The 15,943-nt window shown below is 42.7% G+C and overlaps 2 protein-coding genes across 3 annotated transcripts; both read right to left on the minus strand.

Annotated features, from left to right (window-relative positions):
• Nucleotides 1-7,566: 7,566 nt before the first annotated feature.
• LOC108930564 (zinc transporter ZIP3) lies at nucleotides 7,567-9,734 on the minus strand. Of its 2 annotated transcripts, none has more exons than XM_018745856.1 (3): nucleotides 9,687-9,734; nucleotides 8,578-8,965; nucleotides 7,567-8,460 (listed from the first exon to the last, which is right to left on the minus strand). In XM_018745856.1, exons 2-3 carry the CDS (start codon nucleotides 8,782-8,784, stop codon nucleotides 7,723-7,725), a joined length of 945 nt encoding a protein of 314 aa, XP_018601372.1. In that variant the 5' UTR covers nucleotides 8,785-8,965; nucleotides 9,687-9,734; the 3' UTR covers nucleotides 7,567-7,722. The 2 variants fall into 2 exon arrangements, with proteins under 2 accessions (XP_018601372.1, XP_018601374.1); XM_018745858.1 differs by having other exon boundaries at nucleotides 9,676-9,720.
• A 1,309-nt stretch (nucleotides 9,735-11,043) lies between these two features.
• On the minus strand, nucleotides 11,044-14,924 carry sgta (small glutamine rich tetratricopeptide repeat co-chaperone alpha). The gene is made up of 12 exons (XM_018745824.2): nucleotides 14,827-14,924; nucleotides 13,860-14,011; nucleotides 13,637-13,743; nucleotides 13,420-13,516; nucleotides 13,226-13,325; nucleotides 12,989-13,093; nucleotides 12,696-12,834; nucleotides 12,545-12,607; nucleotides 12,380-12,417; nucleotides 12,087-12,182; nucleotides 11,586-11,712; nucleotides 11,044-11,492 (listed from the first exon to the last, which is right to left on the minus strand). The coding sequence occupies exons 2-11, from the start codon at nucleotides 13,957-13,959 to the stop codon at nucleotides 11,601-11,603; spliced, it is 957 nt and encodes a 318-aa protein (XP_018601340.1). The 5' UTR covers nucleotides 13,960-14,011; nucleotides 14,827-14,924; the 3' UTR covers nucleotides 11,044-11,492; nucleotides 11,586-11,600.
• Between the last annotated feature and the right edge of the window lie 1,019 nt (nucleotides 14,925-15,943).

Raw genomic sequence — 15,943 nt, forward strand, 5'->3', positions numbered from 1 at the left:
CTTGGTTTCATGTCTTGGCCAGAATTGATGCCCACTAAAATGTAGTTCTTTGCAATGAAATACTGCATAACATTTTGGTCACACTTGAATTGCAGTTCAAATGAAAAAAGGGTTCCCACCTGTTGGGAAGGGACTAGATGAGAAGGAGCTGAATTTGGTTAAATGAACATACCTGTGACATGTCCTTTCCAAACACCTGTTACCTGATCCCAAACCCGAAATCATGAGTGAGTGAGTGATGGAGCAGTCTAGTAAAAGTATACACACAAGTTCAATATTTCCTCGTAAATTAGGAAGATAGATACAGCATTACATTTACAGTTAATGATAGTTCGACTCTTCAGAACGTTCAGTAGAGCACTACGTGTTGACTCGGGTGGTTGGTCACAGATTCATGGTTTGAAGACTTTCTTGAAGACATTACTTAATAGTAATGATACATAATGCAGTCAAAAGGGCATATGGGTTATATATCTACAAGACCTGATCATCCGCTACACCCCACCCAGACTGCTACACTCCTCCACCTCTGCCCGCTTGGTGTTCCCATGTACAAAAGGTCCAAAAGCAAAAGCACCAAGGTTCTGGCTCCGATGTGGTGGAATGACCTCCCCCAGTCACTCAAAACTGCTGAATCTCTCTCTACGTTTAAAAAGGGTCTTAAAAACTCACCTCTTCTGGACTCATTTCACCCATGATCTCTTAGGTTCAGGTAATGTGTAAATGTTCATGCACTATAACTTTGAGATCATACCTCTTAAACAACGGATAAACCTTCACATAGCTACTCCTATAATGTCATGTAAATCTTTAAAAAAAATATAAATATATTATTAGTGATATATAGAATATTAGTGATTAGGAATCATTGATATTTGGGTAAAGTTTTGTGCGGCTACTCGTGTGATGAACATTGGTCCATATGGTGGAAAGAAACAAACTTCACTTTACAATCAGTCGTGCCTCTGCATCTAAGTCTCTTTCTGCTAATGTAACACATTGTATTTTCTATGAGATGTATGTCGCTTTGGAGGAAAGCGTCTTCTAAATGAATACATCTAAATGTATATTTATAAAATGAACATGCTAATACAACAGCCTAGATCACATTAGGGAATCGCAGTCAGGAGTGGATCGAATTCCTTCAAGTCCTAATCCCTTCATGACAACTGCAGAGGATCACATGACCAAGTCTAACTGTTAGCAAGTGGGGCAAGCAGGGAGAGGAATTAGGCCTGCAGGACATTAGCTTTGTTCATCACCATATCCCCGATTACGGTCGGTACGAGGTAGAGTAAGAGGTCATAGACCAGAGTTTTGCTAGCTGCCGGACGGTAAGGAACTCCAGAGTCATTTGACTGCAAATTCCATGAGCCACAGGAAAGGCTGGATGGAAAAGCTGAACTCATCCTCAACTTTAAATTTGTGCTTTTTGGGGGCTTGTTTATTTCAGCTGAACACCATTTACCTTGTTTACCTTAACACAGGTATGATCATGTAGCACTTTCCAGTAACTTCCAGAAGGGTGTCCCACCTATTCCAGATTTCCATAGAGTTATCATGCAAATAAAATGTCAGTTTTTCAAGAGGGGGGAATTTAAACACTCCTGTTATCCACATGTTTACAGAGGGAGCTTCTGGGGCAGACAACAGCATTAAAATACATTTCATGGTCAAAAATGTCAGAGTAGATAGTCTGTGCACCATAACATCAAGAAAGGAGTCTGCTTTGTGATTTAACAAGAGCGTAGTTGGGGAGAAATTAAATTTCTTATTAATGTCTTCTTGGATCGTTGCGTGTACCCCAGTAGGGTAAACTTGTATCTTACCACGTTCCCAGAATAAATGTGTCAAAGTCCTTGGAGAGGCTTTGCATTTAAAACACAACGGAGACGCCCCCGGGAACATCCTGCGAAGGCAGACTGGAGTGAGATAGATTCTGTAAATGAACCTGAAGTTTTGCTCCTGGATGCTGAGGGAGGTGCGGGCAGGGAAGACTTTAGCACATACTGTATAGACGACCATTCACAGTTGCTGAAAGAGCGTCGCAGTTCTGTTCTGACGTCTCCCTCAGTGTGTCAAAAGAGCCACTACCGACGCTGCATGAAATAGTATTTTCTTGGACCGCAGCCACTGAAACTGCTGTAGACTTGTTAAAAACACGATGTGATTGCAATTGCTAACAGAGTGTTAAATATTTAAAACTACATCCTGAATTTAAGAAGAAAAAACTCATCTGCATGAAATCAGACCATGCCACACCAGACACCAAACATGTAATGTGGAAATTGTACCACTGGAGCTGTTTCTCAACTTTTGTTCATTCTGTCCATAACCTGTTCTCCTTATCTGGGGCAGCAATAAAATGATCGAGCTGAAGATATTTATAGAAGTCTGTATTCGGTAGGTTGAAATTATTTCTTAAAAGGTTCAATCTCACCATGATTGATCTGCAAATAAAAATGAAAAATCCAACAGCCCTTCAGACTGTCTTTTCTGGAGCCCAATTTGGTGAATAGTTGGGGTAGATCTGGAATGAGAGCAATAGGAGACTAGAATGATAAACCGTTCAGCGTCCCCAGGTGTCTCTTAACATCTTTCCAAATGAGAAACGTGTTGAATATGACAAAATTTTTGGATAAAGATGGAATCTTACAAAATTTCTAAATGAAAGGTTCTTGTGACATGAAGCCGACTCCATAACTGTCCACAGAGACTCCAGTCTAGTCTGGAGCCAATTAGTTATTTGTTTAATCTGTGCAGCTGAGTAGTAAAATCTCATACTTGTATTCCTGATATATGCCAAATATTTTATATATATGTTTTTTTAAATCCATTACTTGTATTTGCATATATATTTGCATATGTACTGGCATCTGAACTGAGAAGAACATCGTTTGGTCCCTGCACGTGATATCTGTCTGGAAAATTAATAAAAAGGCCTGGTAACACCTTTAAAAGTGGTCTTTTCTGTCCAAATCAGGACTGTACTTAATCAATTGAGTGCTGGGACACACTAATTACAGCCTACAGGAGGACCACAGGACGAGCATCTTGAGCGCTAGAGGATCCCATCAATCGCAGTACTGCAGCAAGAGCACTACATTCTTCCACCTTTGGCCACTGGGTGGCGCCAATATGAAAGTCTGGAGGGTCTTCATTTTGAGTCTCATGCGGTGGAAGCAGCTGACGGGTACCGGCGGGCCAGACAGAATGCGGCTCTGGCAGTCACCGCGGCAAAAACTCGGGCCTGGGAGGAGTTCGGTGAGGGCATGGAGGAAGACTTTCGGTCAGCCTCAAAGAGATTCTGGCAAACCGTCCGGCGACTCAGGAGGGGGAAGCGGTATTCTGCCAACACTGTTTACAGTGGAAGTGGTGCGCTGCTAACCTCAACTGAGGATGTCCTCAGGCGGTGGAAGGAGTACTTTGAGGATCTCCTCAATCCCTCTGACACGCCTTCCGTAGAGGAAGCTGAGGCTGGGGACTTGGAGGGGGACTCGTCCATTACCCTGGCTGAAGTTGCTGAGGTAGTCAAAAAACTCCTCGGTGGCAAGGCTCCGGGGGTGGATGAGATCCGCCCCGAGTTTCTCAAGTCTCTGGATGTTGTGGGGCTGTCTTGGCTGACACGCCTCTGCAGCATCGCGTGGAGTTCGGGAACGGTGCCTCTGGACTGGCAGACCGGGGTGGTGGTCCCTCTTTTTAAGAAGGGGGACCGGAGATTGTGTTCCAACTACAGGGGGATCACACTCCTTAGCCTCCCTGGGAAAGTCTATGCCGGAGTACTGGAGAGGAGAATCCTACCGATAGTCGAACCTCGGATTCAGGAGGAGCAATGCGGTTTTCGCCCTGGCCGTGGAACACTGGACCAGCTCTATACCCTTACTAAGGTGTTGGAGGGTTCATGGGAGTTTGCCCAACCAGTCCATATGTGTTTTGTGGACCTGGAGAAGGCATTCGACCGTGTCCCTCATGGCATCCTGTGGTGTGTACTTCGGGATTATGGGGTTCAGGGCTCGCTGCTACGGACTGTTCGTTCCCTGTATGACCAGAGCAGGAGCTTGGTTCGCATTGCCGGCAGTAAGTCAGACCTGTTCCCGGCGCATGTTGGATTCCGCCAGGGCTGCCCTTTGTCACCGATTCTGTTCATTATCTTCATGGACAGAATTTCTAGGCGCAGCCAGGGAACGGAGGGTGTCTGTTTTGGTGGCCGCGAGATCTCGTCTCTGCTTTTTGTGGACGATGTGGTCCTGTTGGCTTCATCAAGTCAAGACTTGCAGCGTGCACTGGGGAGGTTTGCAGCAGAGTGCGAAGCGGCAGGGATGAGAATCAGCACCTCCAAATCCGAGACCATGGTTCTCAGTCGGAAAAAGGTGGATTGCCCCCTCCGGGTTAGGGGGAGTTGCTCCCTCAAGTAGAGGAGTTTAAGTATCTCGGGGTCTTGCTCACGAGTGAGGGAAAAATGGAGCGGCAGGTTGACAGACAGATCGGTGCGGCGTCCGCAGTAATGCGGTCACTGTACCGGTCTGTTGTGGTGAAGAAGGAGCTGAGTCGTAAGGCGAAGCTCTCAATTTACCGGTCGAGCTACGTTCCTACCCTCACCTATGGTCATGAACTCTGGATCATGACCGAAAGAATGAGATCGCGGATACAAGCGGCAGAAATGAGTTTCCTCCGCAGAGTGGTTGGGCACACCCTTAGGCATAGGGTGAGGAGCTCAGTCACCCGGGAGGAGCTCGGAGTAGAGCCGCTGCTCCTCCGCATCGAGAGGAGCCAGTTGAGGTGGCTCGGGCATCTGTTCCGGATGTCTCCTGGACGCCTCCCTGGGGAGGTGTTCCAGGCATGTCCTACTGGGAGGAGGCCTCGGGGCAGACCCAGGACACGTTGGAGAGACTACGTCTCCCGGCTGGCCTGGGAACGCCTTGGGGTTCCCCCAGAGGAACTGGAGGAGGTGTGCGGGGAGAGGGAAGTCTGGAGTACTCTGCTCGGACTGCTGCCCCCGCGACCCGGCCCCGGATAAAAGCGGAGGAAGATGGATGGATGGATGGATGTGGTGGAATGGACTCCCCCTTACCCTCAGAACTGCTGAATTTCTGTCAGCATTCAAGAAAAGTCTCAAAAGTTTCAAAATCTCTTTTAGACTAACAAACTCTAATTCTCTCCTACAATCCACATAAATTTGAATCACACTGTCGGGATACTCTTTGTATTTCCACTGTGACTCTCCTTGTGTTTGCAGCTACAGTGGTGTGGTGGAAAAAATGGTAGTATTAGACAAACTGTGCTTCAGAATTTTTTTCTATATATTTTTATATATATTTGAATTTTTTTGTCTTATGTGAAATTTTTGTTTTCTCTGAGTTGAGTCCCTTGAGAAAAAAGGCGATTGCTAATTGAATAAAAGGAATTGCAAAAAATACAATACTGTGGCCCTTCTAGGCCATAATTGCCCATCTGAGATCTAGTATGTTTTATGATTTCACCAAACCCCTAGGTATATATTTGAGGTGACCAGTCCTGGTGCTGTCAGACCACTCTGTGTTCTGATTCACCTGCATTCTTTAAACCACTAACTACACTGATGTTATGAGGGAAAACTAAAAAAAAAAACTTGAGCTGGGGAGGGGGCAGCACACACACACACACATTTTCAGAACCGCTTGTCCCATACGGGGTCGCAGGGAACCGGAGCCTACCCGGCAACACAGGGCATAAGGCCGGAAGGGGAAGGGACACACCCAGGACGGGACACCAGTCCATCGCAAGGCACCCCAAGCGGGACTTGAACCCCAGACCCACCGGAAAGCAGGACCATGGTCCAACCCACTGCGCCACAACTAAAGTTTATTTGAATACAAATGTCACCCATTCAGGGGGTGCGGTGGTGCGGTGGTGCAGTGGGTTGGACCGCAGTCCTGCTGTCCGGTGGGTCTGGGGTTCAAGTCCCGCTTGGGGTGCCTTGCGACGGACTGGCGTCCCGTCCTGGGTGTGTTCCCTCCCCCTCTGGCCTTGCGCCCCTGTGTTCCCGGGTAGGCTCCGGTTCCCTGTGACCCCGTATGGGACAAGCGGTTCTGAAAGTGTGTGTGTGTCACCCATTCATAATAACTTTAATGTACTCAATGAATATGTTCTATCTTAAATATCTGTATGAAGGTTGACAAATTTCAGAAGTGTAGCAGTTAAATGTTACATACTTTTTTGAATCATAAATAATTTCAATTTCAGTATTTTTAGTTTGGCAGCCAGGGGGCACAGTGGTGCAGCGGGTTTGACTGGGTCCTGCTCTCTGGTGGGTCTGGGGTTCGAGTCCTGCTTGGGGTGCCTTGAGACAGACTGGCGTCCCGTCCTCAGTGTGTCCCCTCCCCCTCCAGCCTTGCGCCCTGTGTTGCCGGGTTTGGCACCGGTTCGCCGCAACCCCTCTCAGGACAAGCAGTTTCAGGCAGCGTGTGTTTCGCATCCTTTTTGTATTATATTGTTAAATCTGCTAGGCTGCCCAAGTAAAGTTTAATTCAGCTCTTGAATGCAAAAATTATTTTAATTTATAAAATACTATTCAGTTTTACAACCAACTACAAAATGTATTCAGACCCAAACTCATCAGTACCTCAAAGATCAACTCACAATTTCATTTTTGAATCATTAGTAATTTTATTAAACATGTTCCATTTCATGTAAACTAAGGTTATGACATCTAATTTTTTTGAAATATGTCTTTCAACTGTCTGGTACACAAATATGTTCCCTGGTCGTGCCAAACAGTGACAAACACTTATTCCTAGCCTACAGTAACAAGCACCATACAGGTGTGGATATACACTAACAACAGTGCACAATAACCATCACCCATCACCCAATGACAGATAAATAAAACTTCAACAACTACACCTCTGGTTCAATCTAATATTCAAAATCAAAGTAGAAATATAACTAACTATCATACTTCCCACTTACAGTATACAATGCGAATATCCACAGACATTCTGCAAGGAGGCAACAGATGAGCATGGCCTGGTAGGCAAGTACTGCATACAAGAAACATGCCAATATGCCACTTAAATACCCAACATGGTAGGAGGAAGGAGAAAAAAAAAATCACAGAAGATGACTGTTTTTAAAAGGGTTATCAACAAAAGAGGATGGATGGATAAATAAAACAGCTGTGTAAAAATATAAAAGGGTTAGACAGGCCACACTATATCAAATCACACAGTACATAGATACTTACATGTATACTTGCTAATCTAACCCTTTATATGTGTATGTGTACACAGTTGTATACATATTGTCAAACTGCAACATAGCTTAATTTCAGAAAAACATGGAGAAATGTCAGTATTAAATAAAAATAAATACAACTTACAAAACTGATTTAACATATACAATTTGTATTTACACAAACATATAGAATTCAGAAAAATCCTTATTGATCTTGACATGAAAACAAGGAAATGAAAAATTTAACAGTGCATCTTTTAATAAATGCACATTTGAATTTAAAAAAAAAATTGAGCATTTACCACCTCTTTTCTAGTGTAATATATTGCAGATAAAACAATGATGGTTCCTTCATTCAGAATCCAGATAAAGTCCAGGTAAGGAGGTTGCAGATGGAACTTGGGGTTTCCTTACTGGATCACTGTCAAACTTCAAAACTGCTGGTGAACTAAGAGCCATAACAGCTACCTGTAGCTATAATTGTGCCAAAGGTCCTCAGTTCCCTGCAGATCACCACTTGATGAAGACAAGACCAGCCAGCACGCCATATCCCAATATGAGGAAAAGGACCTTAAGCAGTCGATCATGCTTCTCCTCAAGCTCACGAGAGAGTATCTCAAAGAAAGTAACAAAGAGAAAGGTGCCACCAGCCAAACCTTGAAGTACCACAGAGGCAATGGTGCCTGCCAGGTTCTGGGCACTCTCAATGCCCATACCCAGTCCAATCCCCAGTGGGATCATGAGGCTCACGGTGATGGCCAGTTTGCTAGCATCCCGCATGGGCAGGCTGGCTTTGGCCACGCTTACCCCGAGCGCCACAGCTGCCAAAGTCTCATGAACGGCAACGCCCAGGAAGAGTCTTCCCAGCTTGAGTCCGTCCTCCTGTAGGCCCAATGCCAGCCCCTCAAAGACAGAGTGTGCAGACAATGCCAAGACCAGGCTGGCAAGTCGCAGCGGACCTGCGCCTGCCAGCTCAGAAGGGCTTAAATGTCCATGGTGGTGGGAGCTGTGGTGACCTCCTGCAGAGCTCCTGGGTGGAGCAATGAATGGAGTGTCATACTCGGAGTCACTGCCAGCCTCGGAGCCGCCTGCATTGAAAGTCTCCAGGTCGATGAACGACGGCTTCTCCTTGCGGAAGGTCAGCACTGCTTGCTCCACAAACACCGTCAAGAAAAACCCCAGCATCATCATAGTTTCCGCTAGCGGGTAGTCGGTCTGAACTTGGATCAGCTTCAGCACTTCAGCCACCTGAAAGAAAGTAAAAACTAGACTTTGGTAGCAGTTTTTATATCAAAGTCAGTTTCTAGGGTTGAAAAATAAATAAATAAAAACCTAAATTTGAGTAAAACTTGTTAAGCAATATACCTTCTCTCTAACAGCAGGCAGAAGGGCATTGAAGCATGTTGCCAGAAAAACGCCGCCACCAAAAGAATTGCAGAGCGCCAAAATCTTCCTGTAGCGCTGCGCCTTCTCGTAATCCACCTGCAGCACCCGCACTGGGACGAGAACTCCGGCGAGCATGAGAGCGAAAACGCCCAGCAGGCAGAGCACTTTGGCCACAACGATCTCCATGCTGACAGAGAGACGGAGTTAAACAGGGGGGGTTTACAGGACTGTGCCGCAAGATCCAAAATGCAGGACACTGGTCACGTCCCCTTCCCCGGCCCTTCCCTCTCTGTTTGGTCACAGAGAGACAGGGAAGCAGACGCTCTCAGGCAAAGCTTCAGAAACCATCCTTGTGTTCCACTTCCAGCTGAAAGAAGAAAAAGTACAGGCATATAACGACTGCTGCACAGTGCTCAACCTCAACACGACACGTAAGAATACTGTTACTACACTAACTATCTGTACTGTAGCAGGCATTGCACAGTGAGTGAAACTTTACTGTACTCATATGTAAACAATAACTAGCCCAGCGCATGGTGTCCTGCTTAGCAGTGCTTTTCCATCCAACTCCTGCTGCTACTCTTCGTCAACATTTAGCCGTGGGTTGAAACAGTAAGAATACCCTGTTGTAAATGCGTATTCATCATTCATGAATCATGGTAAGCCGGGATCATCTAACAATCATTGAAAATCTCTTATATCAGTTAAATAAATAAAATAGCTTAAACGGTGACACTGACAGTCGAAAAAAAGTGTCCACTCCAGACACTCGGGTGTCAAACATGCATAAATAAGTTCCACAGAATGGCCAAAACACAGCAGTGGAAAGATAAAATGGGATATTCTACGCTTTCACTATCCTGCAATGTTTACCATTTGACACGAAACGCTGTCTGTTGCAGCGCATTATTTAAAAAAAAAAAAAAAAAAAAAACTATATTACCTAGGGACACAAGTAACCATATTAAAAAGGAAAATTGTTCAAATGTAGTTAACACACCGTTATATACACCTAACATACAGCATTTCTAAGTTATATATATTTAAAAAAAATATATGTACATATAAAAAGCTTACAATGCATTCACCTTTGTATCCTCCTTCAATACTTCCGGCTTTCTCCTTCGCATTTTTTTACGCCCGCCTTAAGAAAATCCCTATTGGCCTCTGAAAATATGAATTGATTGATGATTGGTGGAAAGCAACTGTCTATCTCGGAATATGTCGTCACCGGTGCCCATCTAATAACAGTCCCTCTACAAATGGAGCGTCGAATTTTAATTCCTACATGAATAAAGACTGGTGTTTAGGGTATGTTTTAGTACCATATAGAAGAGCTAGCGATATATACAGCAATATATATATACAGTAAACCTAGGCATTTTTGGGATTCACTTGTGTTTAAAATTAAAATCCTCCTTTTGTAGATTACCTCGTATTTTTAGACATTTCAACTTTTGATTAATAAGATATATAAAATACATATTTGAAACAATTTCAAAAACTAGAAATTACTGTAAATTTTTTTCACCGCAATGTGTTTTTAAATCTGGGTCCCAGGTGATTATCACATTTTCAGTGCTTTTACTGTGACTATGAGATTTGCAGAAAGAGGCAGGAGAATTTTATCTCTGCATCGACTTCCTAAACATGTCATGTTTTTTCCTTAACGTTACAATGCTGGTACACACAGCTATATGCTCATTAAAATTGTTAGACAAGTACAGACTAAACAAAAGACCTCTGCTACAGTAGTTGGCATACAGTTAGGTTTATATGCCTGACTGCAGTTTTGCCAGCCAGGGCCAAAGATGTCATTAGTTCAGGCCATTCCATGACATGAACAGACAAAAATTAATAATTATATTAAATCAAATAATTGCATCTGTTTTTACTACCACAATTTACTTCACTCTCTGTTCAGTACGCAGCTATTGCAGCTTTCTAGTGGGCCAGGAAAAGTCATACTGTGCTGTGCATTTTTTTCCCACACACACACTCTATCGGAAACCGCTTGTCCCATACGGGGTTGCGGGGAGCCGGAGCCTAACCCAGCAACACAGGGCGAAAGGCTGGAGGGGGATGGGTCACACCCAGGACGGGACGCCAGTCCATCACAAGGCACCCTAAGCGGGACTTGAACCCCAGACCCTCCGGAGAGCAGGACCCGGTCCAACCCTCTGCGCCACCCTGCAATTTTTTTCATCCAAGGGCTAACTTTACAGTACTGGAAAAAAGCTGGTAAACTCCTTAATTTCAAAGAATTGGAAAGCAGAGACCCTCAGAACAATAGAGACATTGCCAGGCCAGAAGAAAAACAATCACTTTTGAGAAGTCGAGGTATTACTTTAATCAAAAGTAAGAAAAAAAACAACTTGTTTGGAACAACAAGCAGTTTGAATATAGAGTCTGAACTTTTCTCTTCACGAATGACAACAAAAAAAATCTGGAATTTATTCATTTATTTTATAACAAAAGCTCAGACATATGTAGGTAGCTATTATATAAACAGCTGTGCAAATGTAGAAACTATTATTTTAGTTGAAACCGATGAAATTTGTTTTTTTTTTTGTCTAGGATGACTTAAATTGTTGCATTAAAAAGTTCACTGGCTGGGACTGGACATGTACAACAGCTAAACCACATACTACACTGATATTACATTTTCCAGTAAAACTGATGTCACCTTTATGTTGACTGGAAAAAAAAAATGCAGTGGCTTGGGTTTTTTTTTTAAAGAAAGAAAAAACAGCTGTTTCCATTTATTTGGTAAGTTGGTCTCTACTAAACCATATTTAGGAAGATAAATGGGGCCAAACATGCAAGTTCTTTAAATTAAAAATAACAAAAATAAGAGGACAGCCAGTCTTCATGTATCAAATACATCCTTTAACCTGAAAAAGACAAAAAAAAAAAAAATTTAGTGATTTTCCATAATCTTCATACACATTTTTTAAAGTACACTTTCACGACACAAAAATACAGACCAAGCCAAGTATGTGTCAGGGCTGATCCTCGTTGCTAGCACTGGGTGTTCGGCTGCGGATCTGACTTCTCAGCTGCTCAATCAGCTCTGGATTTTGCTGTTGCATCTGCTGGGCAAACTGCTGACCCCTGCATATGCAATACATAAAGATTACCAGTTCAGATCCGGGGAGAGGTATGCTTGACCATAGTATTTATTCAGAATATTTACAGTGAATTATTCAGATGAACAAATGGATAAACTCTGCAAGTTACTTCGGATACAAGTGTTAGATGAAAACAATGCACACAATAACTGACAACTACTGAATATGAAAATATTAACCATGGAAAAAACAAATGGCACATTATGATCTTTTCACAGACTTTATATATGATGTATAATGTTCACCTGTTAAATTAACCAGTCAGATACACCATGCACTTTGAACACAAGAATCTACCTTAACGGACAATCTTGCTGACTAATAGCATTTCAGGAAATAACATTTTATATAACTTACGCTTGGATGAGGCCAGAGAGATCATTTGTAGCACTTGCCCCTGGAGCAGCTGCTGTTCCAACAGGACCATATGCTCCAGACATCATTCCTGACATCCTACAGAATGTCACAGGAAAGATACCTCTCTAATCAATTTCCTTGACAGTATAGACAAGTCCAACAATTCAACATACTTCATTCTGTTGTGAAAGTGTCTTTTTTCAGTGCTTATTTATTTAGATCTACAAACTAATATGACTTAAGCAATACTAACTATAATAAATTAATATATACATTAAATCAGTTTTACTTACAGTTGCTGCACTTGTGGGTTATTCATGAGAGTAGATGCCTGAAAACAATTAATACAATTTTTACAATACTTCAAACAGCATCAGTACATGCAAGAGTAATGTTTCATATTGGCACTCAAATGTATTGTAAGACCCCCAACTATGCAAGGTGTGCTTATTATTCACCATGTTCATGAATCCAGGATTACTGAGCAAACCAGCCAGATCAATTCCACCAAGTCCTCCAGTCTAAAGAAGCCAAAATGAAGAACAGTCAACCCCTCATATTAAAGCACAACAACAACTACTCCATGTAACATTTCTATCATTTACTTACTGGACTTGGTGTCTCCTTCACTCTATCTTCAGCTATTTTCAGGTTAGATTTGTAGGTTTCGTTTTCTGGATCCAGTTCCAGTGCTTTCTTATAGTAAGTCACAGCATCTGTATGTTTGTTTAAACTTGCCAGTGCCAGTCTTAACATAAAGACAAATTCCAATTAGATGCATATTACAATTTAACTCAAAGAAGAAATTCAAAATTCAAACATACGTATATACATTGGAATTCTAGCAGCACACCTTTAACCTCTGCTATTTTTATCTGCACAGTATCTGTTTTAGTTCCTACCCCATTCTTCCATATGCTTTGCTATAATTAGGGTCAATTCCAATGGCAAGCTCACAGTCCTGTACAGCTCCAGCATAATTCCCCAGTTTGCTGTAAGCTGCAGCCCTGCAGAATATTAATAATAAAAAAACACACACATTAACATTCATAGCAAAAACATAAACATTTTTAAGATCAACACTATTTGAATGAATGCCAGCAAGCACAAATTAAAAAAAGCTTTCTGATATGCAATACCTGTTGCAGTAATAAACAGCACTTTTGGGATTTAGCTGAATAGCCTTGGAGTAGAACTCAACAGCAGCATTAAAGTTGTCCACCTTCATTTGATCATTGCCTACAAAATAATAAAAAGGAAAAAAGCTAAGAGTGTGTTTTAAATGGGTGCTCAGGGAATATTTGCCAAGAGGGTACTCAATGAGCAACAAAACCTTCTGTTTTCAGTCTTTCTGCTTCAACAACTTGCTCCTCTGTAGGAGAATCTGGAACAAGGTTGATCTTCACTTGGGGTGTCCCAGCATGCTGAAACTGCACATTAGACAATCAAGATGTTTGCAATATCAACAATACATTTAATCTCCAGGTGGGAATATTTAAAAAAAATGTACACTTCAGTTTTCCAAATTTAAAGAATGAAATTACACATACCACCACTGGTGTAGCTGAAGCAAAAATTTCTGGTAACGTTTGAGTGACCGCAAGGCTCTGATCTTCCATAGAGACCCCAAATGCTGTCTCGAGGCACTGGATCGCAACTAGAAAACAGGAAGAAAGCTTGACATATGTCCATAAAGACTTAAAGAGATGTACCTTAAATCCTCAAAGGTTTCAAGGTTTTTTTTAAAAAAAAAAAAAGAGACTGGTATTCTACCTTCCAGGCTTTCCTGTGCATCTGACGTCAAACCCCCCGAACTGAGCTGCTCATGAAGGAACTGGATGATGGAGAAGGCCAGACGCTTAGTGTCCGTCATCTTCCGTGCGCACCTGTGCTCTGCTTCTCGCGATATTTCAGCTGGAACGAGACTAAAACAGGACACTGACACGCTAAGTACATGTAATGCGGGCGCTGAAAACACAAACGTTGCTGAATGCGAGCTTTTTATGACATCGGCTCAGCGGACAGGCGAATTGTATTTTGACAAGAGTCCAAATAAAAAGCTTGTCGCCATTTCAGAGCAGGTGGTAACAACTAGGAAATCAGAGGATCCCTAGTAGTAGTGTCTCCTTGAACAAAGTACTTACCTGAACTGACAGTGTTAAAAGTGAATCCAGCTGTGTAAATGAGTTTACAACTTAGTCTGTAAACCTAACTGTAACTAAGTCGCTAAGCGACACAGTTGAATACTTACTTTGTATTAAATATGCGCTGACAATTGAATTGGAAGCGGACGGTGGACCACCCGGTACAACTTTGCTTAGTTAAACTTAGAACAGCCCGCACGATCAACGACGTGTCACTTCTGTTACTGACTCCTACCAGAGACTGTGTGAGGGAGCGAATGATGTGATGTGTATTCAGACTGTGTAAGTCGCGAGCAGCTCATTCCCGCGTGGGGAAAAAAGGCGCTTCTCTTAGCCCGTGTAGCTAGCAGGGTAGTGGCGCCGCTCGCTGCCTCAGCACAACACGAATATTCCAGCAATGGGGCCTAAGTTCCAGTAGCTGAAAGCTAGCGCAACAATAGGCTTTTCCAATATGATCGGCACTGCCGCCTCGCGTCCCTCTGAACACCCGTCAACATTTCTCCAGTCACTTTAGAGCCGCAACATTTTCCACACTAAACACACATCAAACGGTTTGTGTAGGTAAATGTTATAACGTGTTCAAAGTTTGTTCTTACCGCTTGTCTTTATACCTCGCTGTACGTTGTGATGAGACTGGTGTTATCCACGCGTCGCATGTCTAACACGTCATATCAAAGTGCCCGGCGCGTGCGAGTCTTTTTTTGCATTTCTTTTTGAACACCAAAACAAACATTCATGCATAATTACAACAATAATGAATTAAACTGTAAACAGACTTGTAGACAACCGTAATTACATTTTTGTCAGGGTTTACACGTGTATTCCGCACAAGATTATACAATTCAAACAACTCAAGAGTGCGTCTTCTGGCTTCCTAGGCTAAGTGTTTCCAATTTAGCGTTTGTTTGATAGTTGTCGAAAATTATAGACGAATTTATGAAAGAAAGCATGTATTTTAATGTAGTTTGACATAATTTAAACACAAGGAGGAAAAACGTCTTCGCGAAATTCACGTTTACTTTCACAGCCTGGCTGGTGATCGTAATTTTATCATTTTGCGGCCAGACCTTTAACTGTAAATAAAAACAATAAATAAATTTGTTGTGTTTTTTTGTTCTATTATTCGGTGCGTACAAGTCGCCAGTGTTATTGGCAGTAAAGTAATTTTAACTTGGCGCCATATGCTATAGGAGAATAAAAACATCATCTTCTTCTACGTATTTTTTCAATTCACAATTAACACAGTAAGAAGTAGTTTTGTTGTTCCTCAATTTAAAAAAGTCCACAATTCTTCCAAGTATGCAGAACTTAGATTTGTTTTTTTTTTTTTTACCCGTGCTAATTACCTTCCTTAGCACACAAACTGGGACATTTCTGCTGCACAATTGAATGTATCCACCCCCTAGTTTTAGAAGAAGCCAGTGGTCAAGGCCACATGGATACAAAGATGAGGTGCACAGATGAACCTGCTGTGATCCACCAGGCTGCTGTCGCTCCACAGGCTGTGGGGCTCATCAGGAGGGCTCTCTGCTCCAGATTTCAGCCCTTTATTGTTTCCAACTAGCTAACAAGATGGTGAAAACCCCAAGCACCTCAACTACCCAAGGGAACACAAGCCAATTTGTATTCTCTTGCCCTCCTACAGTGACACAACAGTCCCCAGCACAGGTGGCACAGTCCTTTACAAATCTGTCACAGGGGAGGTTCACGAAC

This window comes from Scleropages formosus, chromosome 9 (assembly GCF_900964775.1).
Source record: "Scleropages formosus chromosome 9, fSclFor1.1, whole genome shotgun sequence".
In the NCBI taxonomy this organism is placed as follows: Eukaryota; Metazoa; Chordata; class Actinopteri; order Osteoglossiformes; family Osteoglossidae; genus Scleropages; species Scleropages formosus.

What these genes read in the sequence shown, in the direction of transcription:
- LOC108930564 (XM_018745856.1), bottom strand. Translation starts at nt 8,784, where the DNA reads ATGGAGATCGTTGTGGCCAAAGTGCTCTGCCTGCTGGGCGTTTTCGCT. An exon ending in TGCCTGCTGTTAGAGAGAAG is followed by an intron (nt 8,461 to 8,577) that starts GTATATTGCTTA and finishes ACTTTCTTTCAG; the next exon opens with GTGGCTGAAGTGCTGAAGCT.
- sgta (XM_018745824.2), bottom strand. Translation starts at nt 13,959, where the DNA reads ATGACGGACACTAAGCGTCTGGCCTTCTCCATCATCCAGTTCCTTCAT. An exon ending in CTTCAGCTACACCAGTGGTG is followed by an intron (nt 13,517 to 13,636) that starts GTATGTGTAATT and finishes TCTAATGTGCAG; the next exon opens with TTTCAGCATGCTGGGACACC. An exon ending in AACCCACAAGTGCAGCAACT is followed by an intron (nt 12,183 to 12,379) that starts GTAAGTAAAACT and finishes GACATTCTGTAG; the next exon opens with GATGTCAGGAATGATGTCTG.